Here is a 24,397-nt window from a genome sequence, read left to right as displayed (position 1 = left end):
TCCAGGACTAGTTCCATTTGCCTCTAAAAGAAGAAAAGAAAAAGAAGAACGGAGACAGTGAAGAAGAAAAAGAAACGCGGGAAGCCTTCATGGTTTTCCCTAAAGAGAATCCTCTGAGCTCTTTCCTTAAGGAGCAGTGCGAAGATAATCAGATGCTGGTAAAGGATGAAGCGTCTGATTCAGTATCAGAGGAAGAAGAATAACAAGAATCAGAAGCCTCTTCCGAAGAGTCAGAAGACTCATGGGAAACAAAAGACTCATATCCTCTTGTAAAGATGATGGGAATGGGAGATGGAGTTAATTCAGAAGACACCATATCAGAAATGGCAGATCCACCGCCTCCAGTGGCAGCAGCAGTACCCTCAAGAGGGAATCTCGTCTTCACCTTAGATGATATCCCTTACTCCAGGTGGCCAGATAGGCTCCAGGAGTTTTTGGCTTATCTAACTATCCAAGCACTCACCATTCAAAACAACCACGTACTCATGTTTGAGTTTGTATCCCGTTTTACTGGGACATTAAAAAACTGGTGGATAGGATTAACTGAGCAAGACCAGCTCTAATTCCTCATTAGAAGCCCTGCATAAGTCATCCATATTCTGCATGTGCATTTTATAAGGCATCCTAAAGATCTCAGAGAACTAAAAAAAAAAAAAGAGTTCTTTGAGAGGAAGTGTTGTTCCTACAAGAGAAAGCATCTGGACTTGTACTTCAAGCACATGGTCCGGTTATTATATGAGCTCGGGGCAGATATTTCTCTAAAGCAAGTTTTCCTATCCTCTATTCCTGCATCATTGGTAGGAGCAGGGGAAAGGTTACTTCAGGCAAGAGGCAAACGAGTCATTAACTGCACTGTTGGAGAAATCCAGCAGGAGATTCACGTGACCCTTGAAGATGCCTGTATGAAAAAGCGAGTCATCAGAGAAGTCCTAAAAGGAGATAAGTCAATGGAAAAGGCCTGCAAGCGGCCTGAGTTGTACATCAAGTGCTCTTCTAAGGACAAGACCTGCAGCTACCCAACCAAGAAGAAGAAGCACTACAAGAAGTGGAAAATGTTGAAAGCAAAGTCCAAAAGATATTCTGGAAAGATATGGAAGTACCTGAGGAAGAAGCGAAGGTTCGGAAAGAAGTACAAATCCTTCAGGTGCTATATTTGCAATCGACCAGACCACTTTGCTAAGAATTGTCCAAGGGCCTTGAAGCAAGGAGTAAAGCTTGTCCAAGACTTGCAGCTACCCAACCAAGAAGAAGAAGCACTACAAGAAGTGGAAAATGTCGAAAGCAAAGTCCAAAAGATATCCTGGAAAGATATGGAAGTACCTGAGGAAGAAGCGAAGGTTCGGAAAGAAGTACAAATCCTCCAGGTGCTATATTTGCAATCGACCAGACCACTTCGCTAAGAATTGTCCAAGGGCCTCAAAGCAAGGAGTAAAGCTTGTCCAATAGTTAGAGAATGCCACGGGGATCTCACTGGAGAAAGATGATGTGGAATCCCTTCTCTCTGGATGAAAAAGCTAGGCCATCTTCCATAGCAGCCCTAGAAGTTCTAACTGACTCAATCTCTGGTTTTTCAGGGTCTAACTCATACACATTCTACGTGGCAGTCGAGGATACTGAAGGAATTAATTTGGTGAATTCAGTTCCTCATGTTCCAGTCTCAATTTACATGTCCAAGTACGAGAAACCTATCGAGGTTATTGCGTTCTTTAACACTAGAGCTGCCCAAACGATCATGAACCTAGAGGTACTACCCAAAGAGTGCTAGAAGCCACACACTAAGCATTTCAACACTGCCTTCAGTGAGGTGTTCTCCACGCACCTCATCAGCCGACCCATCAAGATCCAGTTCTTTCATGGATGTTATCTCATTACTAGGGCATTTGGTTCAGCCTTGCCCAAGAAGAACATAGTGGTTGGTTGGGATATCATAACCAAGATAAACAAGCTCAGGATGACGCCAAAAGAGTCCGTTTTAAGCCCTACTTTCAATTGTATGTGCAAACCCCTCGACTCTTCATGGCGCAAGAAGATGAAGTCAAGCAAATCCTTAGTGAACTGGTACAGGAACTAAAGCAGCATTCTTGTGCGGACTCTCATTCGGAGTCCCTCAAGAAGTGTCATCACCCATTGTAGAAAAATGAGCAATTCTTTGTCAGACTGCTCTTCAAGAAAAATGAGGACATCAATCCTACCAAAGCCAGTCACTCAGGGATGAACCCTGAGCACCAGAAACTTACTACCGCTGAATGTGCTGAGCTACTCCAACAAAATCTCATAGAGCCCTCTGATTCACCATAGGCTTGTGAGGCCTTTTACGTCAACAAGCAGTCAGAGCAAGTTAGAGGAAAGCTGCGGCTAGTCATTAACTACCAGCCCCTCAAATCATTTCCTACAAGATGACAAGTTTCCATTGCCCAACAAACAGACCCTCTTCTCTAATCTTTCAGAGGCTAAGGTGTTTTTCGAAATTTGATCTGAAAGCGGGCTTTTGGCAACTCGGGATCCATCTAGAGGACAGGCCCAAAACTGAGTTATGTATCCGAAATGCTCATTATCAGTGGAAGGTCATGCATTTTGGGCTTAAGACAGCTCCTTCATTGTTTCAGAAGGCTATGTGTCGGGTCTTTGCTCCCATCATGGATCAGGCCCTTGTATACATTGATGATATCCTTTTGTTCAGCCCATCAGAAGAAGCTCATATCCACTTGCTCCAACAATTCTCAGAGATTGTTCAGGATTATGGAATCATGCTCTCTAAAAAGAATATGATAATTGGTCAATGAGAGATCAACTTTCTTAGCATGCAGCTTGCCAATGGCCAATACCAACCAGAGCCACATGTAGCTCAGGAGCTACTCAAGTACCCTGAGGAGTCACTCACCAAGAAGAAGATCCAACAATTTCTTAGCACAGTTAACTTCCTTAGAGATTTCCTTCCGAAGATAGCCAAACTCACTTGCCCATTGGAAAAAATGCTGAAGGACGCCTCTGCTTGGAGTCCTACTCAGACCAAGGCGATTAAGGAGCTTAAGGCTCAACTGCAGTCCTTGCCTCCACTCCAGATTCGCTTTACAGGGAAAAAGATCCTCCAGACAGATGCAAGTGACAGATACTGGGGAGTGGTCCTACTTGAAGAGCTCAATGGAAAACGTCATATCTGTGGCTACCGGAGTGGAAGATTCAAGCCGTCAGAACAATACTATCACTCCACTTTCAAGGAAATCCTAGCGGTCATGAATGGGATAAAGAAGTTCGAGTTCTACCTGGTTGGATACAAGTTCCTGGTGGAAATGGATATGTCTAGCTTCCCCAAGATGTTGAAGTTTAAGCAGAAACAACTGTCTCATCCGCAACTACTCAGGTGGGCAGAATGGTTCTCCAAGTTTGACTTTGAAGTCGAACACATCAACGAGAAACACAACACGCTAGTGGACTTCTTGTCAAGGAATAAACAAGCATTGACTCGGCAGACTCTGCAGGTTTTGCCTATAATCTGCATGTTTTCAAGGTTGCAGTTCACAACCCTGTGAGCACAAAATCAAGCCGCAGGCGTTCATTGGAGAAGTCCTAGAAGGATAAGGGGAGATATACCCCCTGAAGTCCATGACTTAGTGCGGGAAAAACGTTTCCAGACAGAGGCACGCAACCTCTTCTGGCATTATCAATGGAGGATATTCTGATACTATGGAGGACTCACTCTCCTTCCTTTCGAGATGCATCCTCAGTTCCCGTACATTCATCCATTCAAATACTCCGCAATTGCTCTATATCCTGAAGACATGAAGTGGTCTTCTAATATGCATGACACTGCTACACCATTGGCATCCAGTTCAAACTAGAAGAAATGCTCAGGTTCTTTAGGCGCCATGCTACAGTATGAGACATGATTAGCTACCCTATTAAAACTAGGAATTCAAACTCTCATTTTATCCAATTCCTAGAATGGTTCAAACTTCTTCAGGAATGAGAAGCGCTCTTCACCGAGGAAGTAAGAAGGGTACAACCACTACCACAAATGGATAGACATGTCATTTTCTTGTTCCAGCAGATGTGGTATGTTGGTCCTCCAAGGAAAAGGAGCACTGGAGCCCAAGCTCGAGCCTTCATAGTTCCAACGGACCTACTCTTCAGAGGTCTAGAAAACTCTGCTCACATATATCCTTGAAGATGGAGATGAATACAGGGAATTCCAACGGATCATCTGTGAGAAGAATGGTGTAGTCACACAGATTATATGGCCACCAACCCAAATTCCTATGGAGTGGGACTATCCGGAGGATTATCATCGCACTTAGCATTTCCCTAATCATATTCCTCCTCCTGACTCTCAAGACCCGTATTCTCCTGATCCAAAAGCCCTCATGCAGCTGGATATTGGCCCTTTAGACAGCTCTCCAGCACAAGCCCAATCCGATTCTACTGCCCAGCAGACAGCCCGAGCCAATGATCAAGCAGGCCCAAGCGGAACTGCCAACCTACAGGACCTTGATAGCTAGCTTCAACCTATCCTACCGACACAATCACATCTGTGAATGGTGGGATGACAACTTGACCATTGAAAATATTAATTGAGCTCTGAACAAGATAAAAGATAAGCAAAGAAAAATAGTCAACAAAAGAATTATGCGCAGTAATTACAGCAGCAACGACGACTCTTTAGAAAGCGGAAATGACCCTACTACTTCAACTTAAAATAAAGTAGTATTTTGATGACAGACACTGTATCAGTTACTGTAGAAAAATCACTGTAACAGTTACTATAGCATTTTATCTTTTCGTGTCGGCGTGATTATCGTGTCCGTAATTGTAGGAAATTTCCGCCACTCCGGAACTTTCCTGTGTTCACTATGTTTGTCTGCTTGTATTGAACCCCGCCTATAAATTGCAAGCTCCTCCTTTGTAATCCTCAAGATCAGATTGAGCAATAAACTACTCTTTTTGAAATACTCTCCATGACTTTCTAATTCACTCTCTTCTGGATATTGAACTTCCAGATACTAAAGTTCATACCGAAAAAAATAATAATAATAATAATAATAAAATCCCATAAAATAAACAACCTCCCCCTTCCTGCAGTTCGAAATATTGTAATTGAAAGCAGAGAGATCCGTGATAATAAAACGCGTATTCCCTGTGAGTCCAATTGTCAAAACACCCCACCCCCCCAAAAAAAAAGTGTTCCAAAATGACAAGTAACGCAGGACCCAGTCTCAGTTTCCTGTGGCGTCTGTAGTCGGAGGGAATAGAATAGAGATGATGATAGAGATCATCATAACCAGTGTTAAATCTATCTGCATTCAGTTTTACATTAAAAATCTGGAAGGTGGGGAAGGAAGGTAAATTAATTTAGCTCACACACACACAAGGAGGAAAAAGAATGGCTGAATATATATGTATATTAGTATACCATGCTATACTTTCTATTGGCACTCAGCGAGCAAAATGAAAAGTTCCTCATCAGTGATTGCTCCCATCTCCATTGCTCTATCCAATGCGCTTTGGCCTCTGCCATCTTTGATTGACGGACGTGCTCCCCTGCAATGCATGATCTTCATGTATGTTAATTTAACATGGATGGGAAAAGAGCTGGACCAAAAAGAAAACAAAAGAAAGCGGGTTGGGTTGGGTTGGGTTGGGGGGCGCATGCATGACATGACTTGTGGTGACATGACAGACGCTTGCGCTCTCTGAAACTAAGCCCACTAGACTAAACTCTGTTTTGCAGAGATAAAAATAGAGTTGTGAATTTCAGATATTTGATTGATTAGATGAAAGAAAAGGTTCCACTGCAGTGCTTAGACTTTGCAAAAAATTTTGCCTGCTCTGATATTGGTTACTATGGAAACATCATGGTGAGACACCAGTGGTTCAGATATATAGACACTAGGAGCTTCAAGAAAAAAAAACAAAAAAAGACGGCGAGAAAGATATGGATGGTGCATGTTAATGCATTTATACGTACTAGGCAAAATTGTCAAAAGTACATAAGGATTATATAACAGCTACATAAACAGCTACCAGCTGCTATTACTTGGAGCATGCACTCAAGTAGAGCAAAACCTGATTATTATAGTTGATCAGCTCCAAGACAGAACAGAAGGTCAATGGCCATCACAGACAGTTACTTCAAAAACTCTGACTTCAATTTTCAGTCACTCTGGACACACACATATTATTGATTTTGGTTGGCACCATATGAATAGTGAATTATATTACCTCTTAAGCAGAAGTTTTGCTAGTGCGTTGCGCCCCAAAGATACACAGTGGTGCAGTGGGGTTCTTCCATGGAAGTCCTGAATATTTATATCAGCACCAAATTGCAACAACAGTTCCACCATCACTAGACTGCCGTGTTGACATGCCAGATGCAATAATGAACAACCTTCCAGGCAATTTGCAGGATTCTCCTTCACATTCTCACAATTTGCAGGATCAGTTTGGTCCGCTTTGTGAAAGATATCCCCACCCACCACTTCATCGAAAACAGTATTGATCATACTCCTCTCTGTTGTCACTACAAGGCGATATACTTCTCGCAAGTTGTTATTCTCGACAGCATCCCAGATCGTCCTAGCAGCGCTTCCATTTCTATTTGTATCTCTGACAACCATCAGTTTGTCTACATACTACATGAAAAAGAAAATTCGTGAAATTCAGACGGAATATAGAGCAAGAACAGCGCTCTCCTGAAGTGAGAGAAAAGAGGGACAGTCACAAATATAACAAGTACACTGCTTGGTAGTGTGATTGTGCAGATATTACAGTTCTATAAGAAATCCATATCACAATAATGTTCAAGATGTTATATGAAAACTATAGACTTGTCCATATGAACAAATAAAGAGTGGGCTATCAGATATAGTACCTTAGCATTGATAAATTTCTCTTTGTACCCAATGCCATCACCAGGACATGGTTTTCTTATTGGTGTTGAGATGCTATCTAGCTTGTTCTTACTGCAGAGTAATTCTCAAGCCAAAACTTATTATTGAGGAATGTAAAAATAGCTACGATATGTTTCAATCTTTGACTATGCAGTGTTACGAGATATCTGAAGAATTCACTTGTCAGACGAGCAAGAAACTCAAAATGCGCTAACCTCAACAAACACTATGTAAAAACCTGAACAACTACAGCTATTCATGCTTTCTTACTCTGATCAACTGGCACCCCAATCTTAATATTGATAATTTCCCAGGCGATGTGGTGAAAGGGTACCAACCCTGAGTTCGGATCTATAATACTATCCCCTAGTACTTGCGTATCATATGATCTTGATGTAGCGTGACATGCTTGTGAACTAATCTTTTTTGCTCACATCTTTCCTCAATTGTTTTATAAGAACAGAAAATAGTTACTTCACATGCATTTCACATTTTTTCATAAAGAATCAACTTTCAAGTTACTTACTGAAGGCTGCTTCATAATTCTCACAGCTTAACATTTGCGCTGTTCTTTGTAACATTTTCGCTGTTCTCTCCTTCAGTCTTTTTGGCTGTGATAATTGTTTGTATTTCTCATAGGTCTCTTATAGAAGGACCACAAAGACTTTAAATGGTGGAGAAAGGAAGCGTGGGCTAACTGTCCTTCAGTTTCTTTTCTGTATTTAAACTTGAAATAACTTCCCTAAACCAATTGTCCCAAAAACTTCAGCATTCAAATAAAATAATCTGAAGATTTTTTCAGGGTAACATTTCCTGACGCAAACAGCTCCAATATATTATACTCTTAATAACTCTTGAGGAAGCAAAGGCACTATTACCTCATTGACCCGTCTAGCAGAGCCTCCTCCCATATGGAATTACAGTAAGCATTACCCAGACTGCGAAATAGGTCCAATACTGCAGGTTCCCATACTTTAACATCTAATACTAAAGACCGCACCTGCAAGCATTTCAAAGGGAAACATAATGTCAAAAGTGAAGATGGCCCAATCATGGACAGGCCAAGCTTTTAATGACAAGTTATGAGGCTGAAACCACACTTGGAAGGTTTGGCCACGCCAGGTCTCACCTCTAGAATGGCCAGAGTGTTCAAAACAGCTCGTGAAGTCTTTTTGAGGTGGTGATATGGCAATGGAGAACATCTCCCATTCCCATCATTGGAATTGACTCAGTTGAGGGTATTATGGGATTTGGCAGAGGATGCTAGAATTTGGAGGTTCTCGGTTGAGGGTACTATGGGAATGATAAAGAAAGGCGAAGGGTATTTGCACAATCAAGAATCTAGGGTTTGCATTGAGAATCCCCTCAGTCAGACTCAGACTGCAAAGGAGAGAGCAACTGCACATGCAGGGAGACATCCCTCTCAAAGGGCTGCTTGGAGATCAACACTATCATACATATGCGTCAAGAGTGAGTGAAATTGCATGAGGAATTGCACCTTTGAAATATGAACACCAAGATTTCGATGAACTCCAGAGCATTCGATGCAAAGTAATATGCCAAGGTTAAGAGAGGCCCAATCAGGTTCAGGTGAACGACACTCCGCACAAAGGTCATTTCCTGGAATTTTTCTCAAAACCTTAGCAACAGAATCAGGCTCATTGACATCAATACAATCCTTGTAGCTGTCACTGCTGCCCAAACATGGAACATACAGAGAGTCACCACCTCGGTCATCTCTTCTTCTTTGAAGTTTTCCACCGCCTAGATATGACTGCAGAAGACTCATCAGAAATTCATCATCAGGAACTTTAGCGCTTGCTCTCTATGCAAACATAGTTAACAAGATGAGGAGGGAGCAAGGTCTGCAGGCATCAACCTGTTGCAGAAGATGTGAACTCAAAAGAGATGCAATGACTCCTTTGATTTTGGTTATCCAGTCCCTTCTATCTGCCTCATTTTCAGCCTGAAGAGACGATACAAGCACAGGGTTGCAATTGAGTCCCATAACATTTACCAATGACAATCAATTTAGGCATATAAAACAGAAATAAAAGAGAAGGAACAGTTCAAGAATTCCAGTCATCATTAGCCAGTATGGACATTTCATCACCATCTTAGTACAAACATAGAAAATATTTTCTGCATATGCCATAATAAAGCAAAAAACTACAAAGGTCTTGTCAATTGTGCACAGCTTTGCATCTGGGACTGCTAGAACTCCAATATCATATTTATCTTGTCAATATCAGTGTCATTAATTACTTGCGACCTCAAAATTTTCTAAATTACCAAGCTAGATATAGATAATTGAATTTATTCTGCTAATGGATCATTCTGTGGTCATAAGTAAGAGTGTCTCATCATCAAGAATCAGTTAAAAGTTAACAAGTCAATTGGAGGCAAAAGCCATTCCTTCAAACTCAACTGGACTTGATGGCAAGTTAAATATCCATCCCCCAGGAGACAAATAATAAGCGTAACCACAACTACAATGACAAGCTGGGTAAAGATGATCAACATTCTCATGTAAGAGAAAGCACTAATACATTTGAATACTTGATGTGGTTGCTACGTGGAATCTAAAAAGATAGGACACGCTCTTTGTTTTACAGACTCTAGTCTCCTCAATCCTTTAACCCAGCCATTGTTCTTCAATAACCTTTTCTTTAAACTGAATTTCTTTCATCTTTTCCTGTCTCAATTCCCCAATAACTTCTTCCACCAATTTCTTTGCACATACCACACTGGCCCGTTTCTTTCTTTTGTGATAAAAAAAAACTCAGCTCTCTTTCTCCCTCCCTCATGTTGGTCTATCTCCCTCTCTAACTTCTCAGCTTCCACACGGTACAAGTAATGAGTTCATTCTCAGTCCAGATCCCCCTCCTCAACATTCTTTTCAAGAATATCTCTCAACCATCTTTATTCATACATGAGCGGCAGCAGATGATGACCAATCCAAAAATGGACAGCTAGTACTCTAATGCCTGCTATCAAAGAACTCTTCGATGGCTGTTTTACCATCCAATTTGACCAAGCATTTGACTGTTTTCATATTGTTCAAGCAAATCAACTGGCTTTTCCTAAGGAAGCTGTATCCTTGGATAGGCCTCCTCTGTTGTTGGTCAACTGGTTTAAACAAACTTCAAGAACATGAGCCAAGATGAGGAATCTAGGTAACTAAGAAATTTGACATCAGAACAATGTAAACCCTTGATTTTTGTATGAAATCAACATGTAATTACTATAAATAATCGACTACAGGCTGACGATATCTAACCTGCAACGTGTAAGATTTTAGCGGAGAAATTATTCTGAAACAAAGCCGCAGATCTGTATCCTCAGCATCAATTTTTATTGTGGAAGTGTGAAGATCAACTATACAATAGTCCAAAGTTTCTTCACCAAGTGATGATGCCCTATTGTGCTTCGAGCGGAACCTACCAAACACGCTGCTATTATTTTCAGAGGAACTGCTGGAATGATGTGACCAAAAACCCTACAGGAAACATGCAGAAAAATCTGTTTCGTTATAGCGCTTGCACCACAAGTGAAGAAAGTAAAATTGAGAATTGACAGCACTCTTAAGGGCTCAAACACAATAAATGCCCCTACAGTGTATTGATAGATATGAATCCATTGCCCCTCATGCATGCAGTTTGTGCACACTGGGCAGACAAAGATTCCAATGGACATCATTACTTGTCACAATTTTTCATCTATATATAAGACAAACTTCGTGAAAGACAAGCCATTACAAGGGAGGAAAAAGGTTCCAGTGCTCGTACATGGTGTGATGTATTTGGGAAACTATGGAAAAAGAATATGCGGAAAAGACGCGAGTAAAGAAGGTGGAAAAGCAAAACTTTGAAGAGAGTACATTGCCACGGATGATGCTAAAGGAAGCATCATTTTCTCAAATTTTACTATGTTGACAACACGTATAGCTCAAAGTTGTATCATTATTATCCAGCTCATGGCGATACTAATATAGCACCAGGATTTGAGTTCCATCCAAGAAGAAGGTACCCATCATAAGAGAACAGACATGATAAATGCAGGAATTTTCAGTTGTTATAAGTTAATGATAAGAATTCTAACAGTATGACATACCACAGGATTGATGCCCTTATTTCTGCAGTAATACAATTTCCCATGACTGTCAAGAATGAAAAATCTCCTCTTCCAGTCACTCCTTGAACTTGAAGACCGCTTCAAAAGATAACCTTGTCTAATTGTTTGAACCTTGGAGTCAAAAGTGAAAATGCAAAAAAGACAACAATTCAATACAACTCAACTTGAATTAATAGCTAAGGAATCAAATCAACAGCATCTTGTCTATTTAATAAATCATCTTATCTAATAGTTACCTCGCCATTGCTGGAGGATTGCATGATTGCTTCTATTGTTTTGTTGCAAGAACTAACATCAACCGCATGAATGCCATTTCCAATCATACTATCATCAACAGTAGCCGAATCTTGTGAACTTTCATATTCAGTTTGCGTCCTGAACTCCTGAATTCTTTTTGCTAGCTTATCTTGCTCGACTATAGCCATCTCTTTAGATTGTTGAGCATAGGTTAACACCTGATTTTAGTAGAAATAAAACAAACAGCCATTCATTCAAACTAGGTGAGAACTCGCACACTGCGCATGAAAGATTTTTAGGTTTTATTGGGTAGGAATATTTAAAATCAAATACATTATGAACTGCTATCCAAGAAAAATATATTATGAATTAAGATTGTTTCACTTGAAAAATTAAATGAGTTTAGTTAATGATGACTGTCCTTTCATCAAGGAATGAGATTATGATATCCTAAGCGGGGTTTCGTGACCTGAAATGAAACAATGCGGTCTAAGATAGATATCTTCGGAAAGCAAACTAATTGGAAATTATACAATCTGAAATTAAAAAATAAAAATGTCAAAAAAGAAGCAATGTGCCGATTTTTCAAGTATAGGAAAACACACCATCTTAAATTATTATTTTAGGAAAGCAAATAACTTGAAAAGACAGTTGTCGGAAGGTACTTATTCGAGGAAATGTTTTCTCTAAGATAACACAATTAAAACCTATTTGAAGAAATCTCAAATTTTGATTTGATGATGCAGTAGCAGTTGAATATGTAATCTAAGAAAATTATTAATTTTGAAAAATAGATTCGGAACATTTATTTCTATTTAGGAAACTATTAATATCAATCTGGTGATGTGTATTGACATAAATTACAAAATATATATCATAAGAGGTCAGTTTATCACATTTACTGACATATTTATTAGGTAGTGTGTATTTAAAATATGCACATCCGTATGGATATCTAATTTCTTCTGTTATCATAAGAAAATTTACAAAAAAAAGTACGATATTCATAAAATAAACCTATATAATAATTATGAATTAAGAGGGTTGAATTTGTAATATACATGATATGGAGAAAACTTTAGGAGGAAAAGCCCTAAAATATTTTTTGGATATTGAAGTAAATATTTATACGAACCTAATACAAAAGGTAAATTTTTTCTCGAAAATATAGAGAAAGTAATACCAAACTTTCTAAATAAAACAATTTCTTAAATTCTAAAGAATAGACGAATCATCACCTATCGAGGAAAATTGATAATATTATGTTCTATTTTGTAAACCTTGTCGTAAAAATTTTAAAAAGAAAAACAGAGAATCCTACAAATGTAGCTAATAAGTCTTCGCGTCTCAAATATATGAAAACTAATCCAATAAAATAAAATAATGAGTCCAATGATATGAAAAATGAAATCTTTCGATAAAAGGAAAAAGATAAGAAGTAAAAACTTTCAACATATAAAAATTTCAAAAGTATTACTGAATAGAAAACTTCAAAAGAACATTGACTCTTCGTATTCTTAAGAGTGTTAGATTTATATGGAGGAAATTTTAGGAGGAAAATTCCTAAAATATTTTTTCAATTACAACATTAAAGTAAATACATATACAACATTCATACAAAAGGCAAAAAATTTCTCCGAAAATATAGAGAATAACTTATATCGAAATTATATTTGATATTGTAAACCTCATCATGAATCCAGAAAAAAAAAATCAATAGAGAATCCTACAAACATAGTGAATAAGCTTTAACATTTCAAATCTACCAAAACTCAAAAATAATAATAATAATAATATGAGTCTTATCCATAGTTTTGGTTGAGAAGGTCATGTGGACGACCATGACAAGAAAGGAAGCCATCAAGATTTTGAGGGAGGCTGTTTAATAGTGCTGTGAGGTTTAGATTAGCTGGCATTCTTCCTACTCATCTCGAAAAAAAAAGACACGCATACAGAATGGTATAAGTAGTATGTATAAAACACTGAGTACCATGAACTAAAACTTGCAAAATGCTTCCTCATTAAGATTCACAAGAAGCACCAAGGACATCGGGGGTAGGTCATGTCTGATTTTAGAGTCTAACTGAAATTTCACATATTCAAAAAATCATAAGGATATGATAAGGATAATTGTGATTATACCTGATGGATAAATGGCTCCATTTGACTTAATAGTTCATAGCCCTAGTAATACACAAAATGAAAAAAAAAAAAAAAAGAGAGAGAGAGAGAGAGAGAGAGAGTGAGATAAAACCTCAATTGCCAAGACATTATAGAGAAGAAAGTAATACCGATTACCAACAGATTGGAGAACGGACCAGCTTGAAGTATCTTAAATGTGCATCCATGATGGCACTTATAGATTCCAAAAACTCAAACTTCTTTTTGGCTTCTATATTCATAAGCGCATTCACCTGAATTCCTTGAAATGATTGGTGAATAATTATAAGGATTAATATTGATGGAAAAGGATAATTTTGCAACAAAAGAAGACATGCATATAAGAGGACATACTAGATTGAAGCGGCCTCTATCAAATGCCGATTTTGAATTTTGCAGATTCTGTAAATATCAGACGAGGTCCATTAGACTTCAGAGATAGTAATCTATCAATTTTAAGACAACGTAACCAAAAAGAAAAAAAGGACAAGTTGATACACATGTAAAGCTCAAAGGCGATTTCGTAACTTCTAAGTTTCTTTGCGGGTACTATGCTTTTCTATGTATATTTATATGTAATAACTTCTTGACTAGAAATGATATAATGCAGCAGAATCTGGGTTCCATCTACAGATTGTATAAAACCTTGAGTTTTCAAGGGAATTGAAGAAGCATTGCTAAAGGACATATGAGAGAAACTAGCATTGGGAATACATAGAACATCAAAAAAAAACCCTGACCTTCATTTTCTAGTTCGCATCAAGGCTCATAGCTATAATCCCTCATAATTCAGAAGAGGGGAAACTTTTAAACTATGCATTAGAGGGTTGAGCTACTAACGGGGAAACAATTAGAGGCTTCACACACTCATGCAAGCCTAGGAAGTAGGAAGACTTCTATTTTGATGATGCGGCGATGTGAAAAACAGAAATTCTCCACACAGAAATTCTATGAATATATCACATAGGGCAATACATATGAGAATATTTATAAAATATATATCCTTAATAGTTATAAAAAATAATATTTCCTTAATATAAACGATTGATATTTTGATGATGTGGCGGCATGAAAAGGCTATATAGCTCTGGTGTCATGGCAACATGAGAAAGCTCTATTCAGTTTTTATGACGTGGTGGCATGAGATGCCAGCGTGATAACTACTTATTATGTCATATGAGTGCTGCTGGGCTTCAAAGCATCTTTAAAAAGATGCTCCAAAAAATAATAAGACTCTTATCATTTTGCAAGATATCTTGTTAGTTAGCAAAAGTCTTGTTGTATTGAATCTTATAAACTTTTTACAAAATAACACGTTTAAAAAATAAGTTTTTTTGGCATGTGCCTTACTATATTTAAAAATAACATCACACACACAATGTCGTGCTGTCCATATCACACACACACACACATTATGTTTAAAAATTGCCCTTTAAGGAGCCTGCGGATATATATATATTAGTTTTTAAAATAGTTCTTAAAATTTACATGTTTAGCTTCTACCCAAAAAACAAAAAAAGAAGTTACACGTTTAGCTTGTAGCTTCATTAAAGCTTATTTATACATTAACTAGAGAATCACCCGCGTTACATGTGGAATTGCTAAAAAAATAAAATGTGAATAAGTTTATTCATTAAGAATGAAATTTTTTTTGTTAAAGGTATTAATTAATAAGTAATTAAGGAAAGCAAGAAATCATAAAATTGAATGAGAGTCTAGAAAAGAAAGGATTTTATGTGATATTAGTGCTCTCGGCAAAGAGAAAGGAAGAGGGAGACAGAGGAGAGGGAGAGAGAAATTTATGGGAGTGGGTGACAAAATGAGCGGTTATTATTTGTGATTTTACTTTCTTAACCCTCATCTAATGGCTCTTATAAATCAATATATATATGTTACAGGTATTTTCGAAAAACAAAAGTGAGACCAAGAGTCTCACCTTTCCCATTATATATTAGTATATTATTATAATTTTAGTTTTGATTGATTCGTAGTTCTATTTATATCATTTGCATAATTTTATTCTATATATACATGGGCAATGAAAACATGAACCTAGATTTAATATTAACATGTCAATATATAATGCTTTTAAAATGATTGATAAAATGTGGATACTTAAATATGGGGTCCATCAGTTGTTTGCAGAGATGCTTCTTGCAGAGTCAGCAATTGGCCTCATAAATTTCAACACAGTTGGCGGATTATGTTTTCAACTCAATGGAGCTGTGTTATTTAAATTGTTCGCAGCTAAGTATTATTATATCTTCAGGTGGGGAACATACATTAAAAGGCAATTACCTCTCAAAAATGAAAACAAAGATGAAGCACGGACTCTATGCACATCCAGGTGGGGTACATACATTGCAATGAAATTAACTCTCTCAAAACTGAAAATAAAGATGAAGCACAGAATCTATGCACATCCACATGGAGACATAATAATTTATTAAATTGAACCTGACATCGTGATTTGGATATTTCAAGTACCTCCTCTAGTTCCGTAACAACGTCCAATGGTGTACTCTTTTTCAAGGACACAAATTTCTCACGTGCCTGTGCAAGATGTATGAAGACAATCAGGTCAATTTCCTAGAATAAAACCTTCATATGAAGGGAGGCGACAAATGAAAATAGATTATAATTCATAGTATTGACCATGCAAATGTTCCAAGAATTCCACAGGTTCCCTGAATACAGCTTTCAGATTTGGTAACAAATTACACAAGAATAAGATGAGAACGTTGCCAGTGATTGGTTGTAGCAGAATATTGAAAATGAAATATTTCAGAGATAAAACAAAAATTTTAATTTGTCATCCGTTTACGACCTCCAAAATTTTCCTGCACCTATAGGATAGTTTTGCATCATTCCACTGGCACAATATAATTTACAAAATAAATGCATCAAAACCTTCTTTCACTGACAAGATTACAGTACTGCTTTCAAAGATCTGGCAACCTGAGAAATGGTGCTCGTAGTGGACAATCTCAACTTGTTCCACCAGAGATACTGAAACTCAATAGTAATTCATAACTATCCATCGATTTAGTCTGTTCTTCAATCAAATGTCATCAACAATTCACCAACTTGGGTCCCTTCAATCTCTCACGTCTCTCAAAACATGAAGGAGCTTGAGGACTTCTGGTACCCCGAGGAAGAAACTAAAGACATCGGAGAGATTGCTTAGAATAGAACAAGAAGCATGTGAAATCTTAATTCTGTGAAACTTTTTAACATGTTATGGGCTCTTTTTTGCCCATATCATAGTTATGTTTCTATTTTTTTAATAGCCAACATAGTTATGTTTCTAGGCACTAACATTGCTATATTATTAACATGATGATATTCAAAATCCAATCTTTATATAAAACTATAGACAAGTAATATATTTACTATTTCCCTACATTAAAAGTCCACCTCAAAACTTAAGGTACTAAAGATATGCCCACAAGTTTGTAAAAGAAAAACTACAGAAAAATAAAATAAAATAAAGTTTGAACATTCCACATCACATGAGATGTCTGAATTTCCCCCAACTTTAGAATAGATATATTTCTTTGTTCTTTATTTTCCTTAAGCACTCAATTTATCATTCAATAAACCTAACAAGTTATTGCAGTGGCTTTACATTTTGCACATTCATTTCTGATTTTCTGTGGATTTACAATATCGATTTGTCTATTGTTATTTCCATGGGTTCTGGTTTCACACATGGAACTGATGTAAGGCAGTTTTACACCACATTCATAGAACCTAGTGAATTTGCAATCCAAGTTCTGGACTCTCCATACAGATCCGTGGTATTGTCATGAGTTTGACCAAAATAATAGCACACCATGTGGTTGCATCTGATAGTTGAGTGCTGACTCCATTTTCACTATCAAAAGGTTTTTAAGATTATAAAGTCATTCGAACTCTTTCCATAGTCCTTGCCCCAACAACACCAAGTATTCAAGCCTAGGTGGTCCAATCCCAGCCACCTTGGCCCTAGACCAGGCTGCCAGCTTTTTCCACAGGAGCCAGCTGGCTACCTGGGTTTGGGCCGAGGTGGCTGGGATGCAGCCTCCTCAACTCACCTTTCCCAGTTGGAAGATCAGCCCAGTGGGGTCAAGTTGCCTGAATCTCAGCCACTCAACCCCGGACAAGGATGCCGGCATGGTCAGCCGGTGCTGGCAACCAGGTCTTCATTTGAAGTGGCCAAAACCAAGGTACCTCAAACACTCTTGAGCCTAAATCAGATCTTGGCAGAATGAAAGGTGGTTCTACTTGAGCTTACTCAACCTGACATCCCCATGAAAATAGTGGACCCCGTCTGGGATCTAGGTGGCTCGATCTCAGCCACCTCAGTCCTGGCCCAGGTTGCCGCTGCAAAACAATGTCGGTCACCTTGGCCAAGGTTCTTGGGATCGACCAACCTTGTCCAGATCTTTGGGTTTGTGTGGAGAAGGGTATCTTCTCAGAAGAATGAAAAACAGACTGATGACTTTGCTAGAATGCTACCTACGTGACCAAGGCCAATACACTACAATAAGAGCCATCCAAAAGGGGGAAAGTAGATGAATAACACTATTTGTCCTGTATCACAATTGGAAGCCAAGCTAACAGATGCATAAATAATAAATTATCAGAATGCAGAATAGCATTCTCTTTCCATCACACGAGCCATTGACGATTTAGATACAAAGAGAACTCAAAATAGCATCAATAGACAACCAGAAACAATGGATGGTCTGTAGGATCTTCAGTACCTGATCATAGGCATGCGCAGCTTTTTCAAAACGTCGGCGTGAGTCCTGTAAAGAAATAAGGCGTAAACAGGATAACACATTTGAAAATAATACAATTGCACCTTAATCCATCCACTGGTCACACATTTTAGACTTTAAGAAGCATGCTTGAAAAAACCAGGCAAAACATGCAGAGGGTTAATAAACAAAGGAGACGAATCTGAAAACTTTCATAAGAAACCCAGAACATAAGTTTGAAGAAAAGCATTTATTAGCTTCTCATTAGCAAATATATTGTCAACATCATTAACCAACAACAAAAATATTGTGAAGTAGCGTAGCTGACACCTGCTAAACACACCCAAAGTTTACCTAAGATGGCACCTTTGGACTTATACATACAATTACCAAAACTTTAAAAATGAGATGTATAGATATAAAAACGAATGGGAAGGAATGACAACATGTTTCAGGCCATTGTCCAACCAATAGAAAAATAGGAAATCATATATTAGGGATATTCAAAGCGAAATATCACTAGTTTTTTCTCTACCATTTTGATTTCTCAAGAAATAGAGATCTCCAGAAAAAGAGTGACCTATGAGGAGAAAGCATGAGCATCATGAGAACGGGATGAAGATAAAGACCAGGTGAACCGGTAGAAATGAACTAATGGAGTACACATAGGACGCTTTCCTCTTTCAGTTTTCTGGTTGGTTTGGAGAGAAAAGTCAGCATTTCAAGATGCCGGGAAAGCCGACAATTGTTGCCTGATAGATGGTGTGTAGTTCTAGGTTTTGGACCAATGATCACTGTCATGGGGATGTTAGTTTGTTCTACAATTGATTCTCTCTCATCCCAGTAATTATTTTTTCTCTTTGTCCATTATCTTTGGTAAAACCTTTTAAGGTAGGTTTGCACCCTCTCGGTGCCTTTAGCATTTTATAAAAAATAAGAAGATAATAGAACCCTTTTTCAATTAAAAAAAAACAAAGGAAACTGGTGTAAACAGAAAATGCAATAATGTCAATGACGATTGCACCAAAATCCCTTTGGAACATAAAGTAAAGGGCAATGGATAAGGAAACCGAAGAAAGAAAAGAGTTATTCCTAGCTTTGACGACTAAAATTTTTATAAACTCCCTTACTGTGCGAGCCACCATTTGCCCATTTTGAAGGGAAAAAAATTCTCAATAGCGCATCAAATTTTCATGGTTGTTAGAGAGTGCATGACTATCGTCCCACATTTTTTGATAGGTCACTGTTTCCTAATTTCGTGATACTATTACAGTTCTTGAATAAATTTATCAAATTAGTAACGCGTTTGGTTCACTGGGGCACAGGGCGGGGGGCATCACTATCATCTAGATATGAACAAAAAGCTGCAATCCTGCCATCCTGGTATTTTTGCTCTTCAAGCTTTGGCTAAGATATCTCAATCTGGTAAACGCCTCTAGCAAGGATTTAGTGCTGCACCTAATGAACTTGGTTTCCAAAAAATGGTGTGAATGCCTTTAGCATATAATTCACTTTGTTCTGGGGAAGCCGTAAACATTCGTTCACCAATGACATGCTCCTATACTTGCTTAGCAGACCAAAATACCATCGAACTTGGCTAAATACACTTCAAAGATCCTTTAGAATACAAGCAAAAATTACTGAAAACTTGTAGCAAGTGCAAAGAAGAGCTTGGCTTTCAGAAGTCCAAGACTACCCACAACAATTTGCTGTCCACACTATCCACATTTCTTTGATCTCATCAACTTCCTCCACATTGATTACACCACCAACAAAAATTGTGAACAGGAAATTAAGGTTTTAACCTGGAAAATTGACCTTTTGAGAAAGAGATGCTTTTTTCCTTCAGGCTTTTGATTCTCACATTTGTTGGCTTTGCGGTTCTAGAAAAATTTCATAAAGTGTTTCTTCTGCTGTTTAAGCTTCTAGATTTTGCTTCTTGTTTAAAGACCATAAAGTGTCCAAAATTATCCAAAAAGCAAGTAGGTTTCCTTTGCAACTCGCCCTAAAAACACATGTTAAATGCAATGCCAATATCATTTCTTTTCAATTTCCAAAACTTATTCAAACATATTTTAAGACAAATATGAACAGTGAAAACATTTATCATATTTCGTGGAATCCTCTAAATGGCAAAAGAAAGAAAGCTTACTTTGGAGATACAGGGCTAAAATATGGGGTGTTAAAGGGAATTCAGTCTTTTGGGATACTCATGTTTGCCAAAATGCAGCATCAATTGATATAGGTGCACTGGCCATAAATACATGCTTACCAATCAAAATTTAGCAGTGCCACGTGTCAAACATAAAAGATGTTACCAAAAGGAGGAAGAAAAACAATGCTTAATCCCTCTTATCACAAATTGGAAATCCTCGGACAAGAAAGTTCTACCTTTGCCTCCTGTAGATCAACCGTTATAAAGTGCATCAACCGATCAACCAAAACATGTTCCACCTGTAACATATGTCACAAGATCCTCTTATAAGACTAGTGTGTGTGTGTGTTACTCTATATATATATATATATATATATATATATAACTTACTACATCAAATTTCATGCATCCGAGACAAAACTAGAGCATGTTAAACAAAAGCAATATGACAAATTGGACAGACTAAATGAACTGATAATACATGCCAGAAAACAAGTTGGCCATCTCTAAAAATGTATAGGCTCCCGAAGATTACAAAGAGATGCAGAGGAAGAACAGATAGAGAAAGGAAGTAAGAGATAAACTATCACATCACATAAGGAAAAGAGAAAAAAGCTACCCCTTTTGGGCCTTTTTCTAGGTTCAGCATCTTCACAGGATTATAAAGCAATGACTCCACTGACCAAAATTGCATGTCTCATGTAGTCGATACATGCGAAATTCAAGAATAATCATTACCGTAACATAAATGATGTATAATAGTTTCAAATGACATGTACTTCCTCCTCTATATAAAAGAAAGTCTTTCTTCCATTAAACTATTGCATGCGAGTGAGCTGACTCTGTATATGTTTATTGCATAATCTCATATATATGCTACTCAAAATATGTCTTGTATGATATCATAAAAAAGCTATTTCGGTGATTAAGTATGCACATAAATGTGTTTTCATATCACATGCAACATAAACACATACTTACAAATGATAAGTGTGAGATCAAAATTATAATAGGAAAGGGAAAAAAAGCCAAATAAAAGGAAAGAATAAAAAAAGAAAATTCCAAATCCAAATCTGCTGTACTAGACTGCAGATAGTAACATTTTCTAACACAAATTGCTATAAAAGTATTGCAGTTGCATCACAAAGCAATCAGACCACTCACTTGAGAACGCAGGAGCTCTTTGTAAGAAGCAATCTCATGGAATGCTGTAATAAACTTGGATATAACTGGACCTGAGTAGAAAATAATAAGAAAATAAGGAACACTCAGCTTGCAGAATACCGTTGCTAGGTACACAACTTTTTTCCGGACAGAGATGCCACAAACCCATGGCCAATTTTAATTTTTTGTTCCTTGCGCAATTGTGCAGCATCTAGTGTCATAGCCTATGGGCAAAAGCCAACAATCCCCGTATGACTTGTAGCAGCGTGTAAGTAGACTAAAAGGGCCACGTATGTACAATTAATTTAATGAGGACATGAAGGGAAGTTTAATCATAATATTTCGTATTGCTTCGAAAGATTCCTTTAGAAGAGGACCAATGGAAGAAATCACCAGCGTCAAGGGTCGTACTCACTGACCAAAGATAAAAGACTGAAAAATGAACACGAGAGAAGGACAACTAGTATATGCCTCAACAACCTCCTGTAGATATACTAATTGGATCATCCCCACCACAAAATGCTTCCAAGGAATCTGCAAATGCTGTATCTCCAGTACATGCTTCTCCAAGAGCTACCCTGTAAAAGATTATACAAATATTCTCCAATAATCACAAGGCAAGTAATAGCTGTGAACCTAGCTTCATAGTACAACAGAGAATACACCAGATCTTCCTGCAGTATTTTTAGCAAAACTAGTTCCGTTTAAAATGGTGAGAATCAAGTCAACAACAAAATATTTTAGATGATCCATTCACATATACTTCCAGCCAGGCAACTACTCATTTCCAACAGTATAAAATGTCCAATTGTAAGCATAACCAATGATAAATCCGATGTTCCATGACATCAGAAAGACATTAGAAAGATTCTGATTCGTCTATCAGCTCAATGTCATGAGATACTTACATAAATTTCGTACAGCCTCTATATAGAATTTGGCAGCGGTCTTTTAACTCCTCAGCTGTCTGTTCTAGAGAATGTATCTGTTTAGCAGTTGAAAGATTGAGAAAAGGATGGTAAGTGAGATATATAAGTATCCGGAAAGCAATGAATACGTTTGACACGAGAAGAAAGCAGCCTCCAGTACAACAAAAAATAAGCCACAAACTTACAGACTAAACACGCTAACTACATGTCACGCACTAAGTAATAACAATGATATACAGTAAGAGTGCTAGTGGACTATTGGAGACCCCTCTGATGCTTCCATGAGCAGTAAAGCCACATAGAAGCCCCAAAGTGACACGGACAATCTAAGAAGCAGCAGCAGGAACTCAGACTGTCAGTTGACACACATCTTATGCATGGAAGGCTAACTACATATATATATATGGGAAAAAGAGCAAGACCCACACCACTGATGACAATGTTGCTGTGTATCGTCCCATAGCTCCACCCCTTTTTCCCCACTGGCATTTTCATAAATTCATAGCACATTCTAATGTTTTCAAATTTCAGATTCCCCATCAACATCCTTCTTTCCTGGGTTGCTCAGCCACAAAGTACACAACTTATAGGTAGGAAAGAAGGGACAGATTGGTGCTAGTAAGGTGGAGTTTCTTCAGCAGTGATAGATGGAGAACTGGGAGGCTACAGCGTGCAGAGGTTCGTCAAATACTTGCCAAATCACGAGGATTAACATCCAAATAACATCATAATCAGTGAAGGATAAATTCGATTGCGGGTGCAAGAAATGGAAAAGTAGAAGGCATTCTGGTACAATGGCAATTAAGACAGGCAGCAAAATCGATGAAAAGTATCGTAGTCATAGCCGGATCCAGAGAGAGCAATGAACGAATGATGAGCAGAGCAGTGAGGTGAGAAAGTGGATTTGATTACATGCTTCTGAAACATTGGAGAATCCTCCAGCTTCATAAATGCTGCCATGCTTCCTCTCTTTCTATTTATCTCTCTCTATCAATCTCTTACTCGCTGAGCTTGAAGCTTGAGGCTTGAGGCTTGAGCTTCAGCTGAGGAGGATGGCCGCGAGATCTGTTTGGAAAGGGGGGACTTGGGAGGGACCACCTTTCCACGACATAAATCCAAACTAAGAACATCCTGTATGGAAATTTATAAACCAGCTGAAAACAATACTAGCATACCTCCTAGCCTGGGATGGGTTGCAGAGAACAAAAGAGAGAGATGGAACTGAATGGAGGAGCGCAGATTAAGATGAACGAAGGAGAAGAAGATGATGATGATGATAAAAGTGCGCCGCGGGCAGACAGTTCAGTTGACGCCACGGAGTTTCGGGGTTGCCTTGCTGCTTTACAAGTCTTCCTTGGGTTGGGGCGAGGCCTGGCCTGACCAGACTGACCTACTAAAGTAGCACGACGTAACGTAATTTCTCCTCTTCACACAACGATCACAAATCCATCCACTAACCCCAAATGACCTCTTTCACTTAAGTTGGACAATTTCATCGCAGCTGCATCGGAAGAGGTAAGCTTTTCACATACGGATAGATACAGATCGGAGATCAGCGACAGGCCACCGACAGCGACAGCGAGAGAAGAGAGAGAAAAGTGGTGGAGGTATGGAAGGAGTCAAGGTAAACCAAGGCTTAAGGCTAGGCAACCGCAAATAATAGAATAGTGTCCGCTTTGGATACCCTACATTTTTCAAGATAATCGAACATAGCACCGGTTCAATGGTTTTGGAACCGTATCCTACCCTACCTTGTTTAGTTAAACCGAAGTCTATCTGGAATTTGTATTATACACAGGTTTTCGATACCGTTTAAAACCAATAGTATTCTTTTTCTTTTTTCTTTTTCGTTCACCCACCTGTGGTAGTCTCGAGGAACTCCCGCAGGACGTTAACCACCGTTTCGAAGTTTCGAACCCGCACTAGATTACATTGTTGGAGCACTCCGAGCAAAAGGATAAGGAGCCATCGTCTTAGAAGGGCTCCGAA

The 24,397-nt window shown here is 38.3% G+C and overlaps 1 protein-coding gene across 4 annotated transcripts; it reads right to left on the bottom strand.

The window, feature by feature from the left end:
* Positions 1-5,110: 5,110 nt before the first annotated feature.
* Positions 5,111-24,015, bottom strand: LOC116206966 (ADP-ribosylation factor GTPase-activating protein AGD2-like). Of its 4 annotated transcripts, none has more exons than XM_031539806.1 (20): positions 23,584-24,015; positions 23,321-23,506; positions 22,388-22,464; positions 21,960-22,057; positions 21,480-21,550; positions 20,552-20,614; positions 18,164-18,208; positions 15,873-15,968; positions 13,770-13,817; positions 13,574-13,669; positions 13,398-13,439; positions 11,255-11,473; positions 10,998-11,129; positions 10,165-10,383; positions 8,764-8,850; positions 8,383-8,658; positions 7,763-7,884; positions 6,866-6,956; positions 6,217-6,626; positions 5,111-5,535 (listed from the first exon to the last, which is right to left on the bottom strand). In XM_031539806.1, exons 2-20 carry the CDS (start codon positions 23,366-23,368, stop codon positions 5,421-5,423), a joined length of 2,355 nt encoding a protein of 784 aa, XP_031395666.1. In that variant the 5' UTR covers positions 23,369-23,506; positions 23,584-24,015; the 3' UTR covers positions 5,111-5,420. The 4 variants fall into 4 exon arrangements, with proteins under 4 accessions (XP_031395666.1, XP_031395668.1, XP_031395667.1 ...); XM_031539808.1 differs by having other exon boundaries at positions 15,903-15,968; positions 23,584-24,014; XM_031539807.1 differs by lacking the exons at positions 23,321-23,506; positions 23,584-24,015 and adding an exon at positions 22,837-22,884.
* Between the last annotated feature and the right edge of the window lie 382 nt (positions 24,016-24,397).

Source organism: Punica granatum, chromosome 5 (genome assembly GCF_007655135.1).
Source record: "Punica granatum isolate Tunisia-2019 chromosome 5, ASM765513v2, whole genome shotgun sequence".
NCBI classification, from domain to species: Eukaryota; Viridiplantae; Streptophyta; class Magnoliopsida; order Myrtales; family Lythraceae; genus Punica; species Punica granatum.
This window is presented reverse-complemented; position numbering and strand designations above follow the sequence as displayed.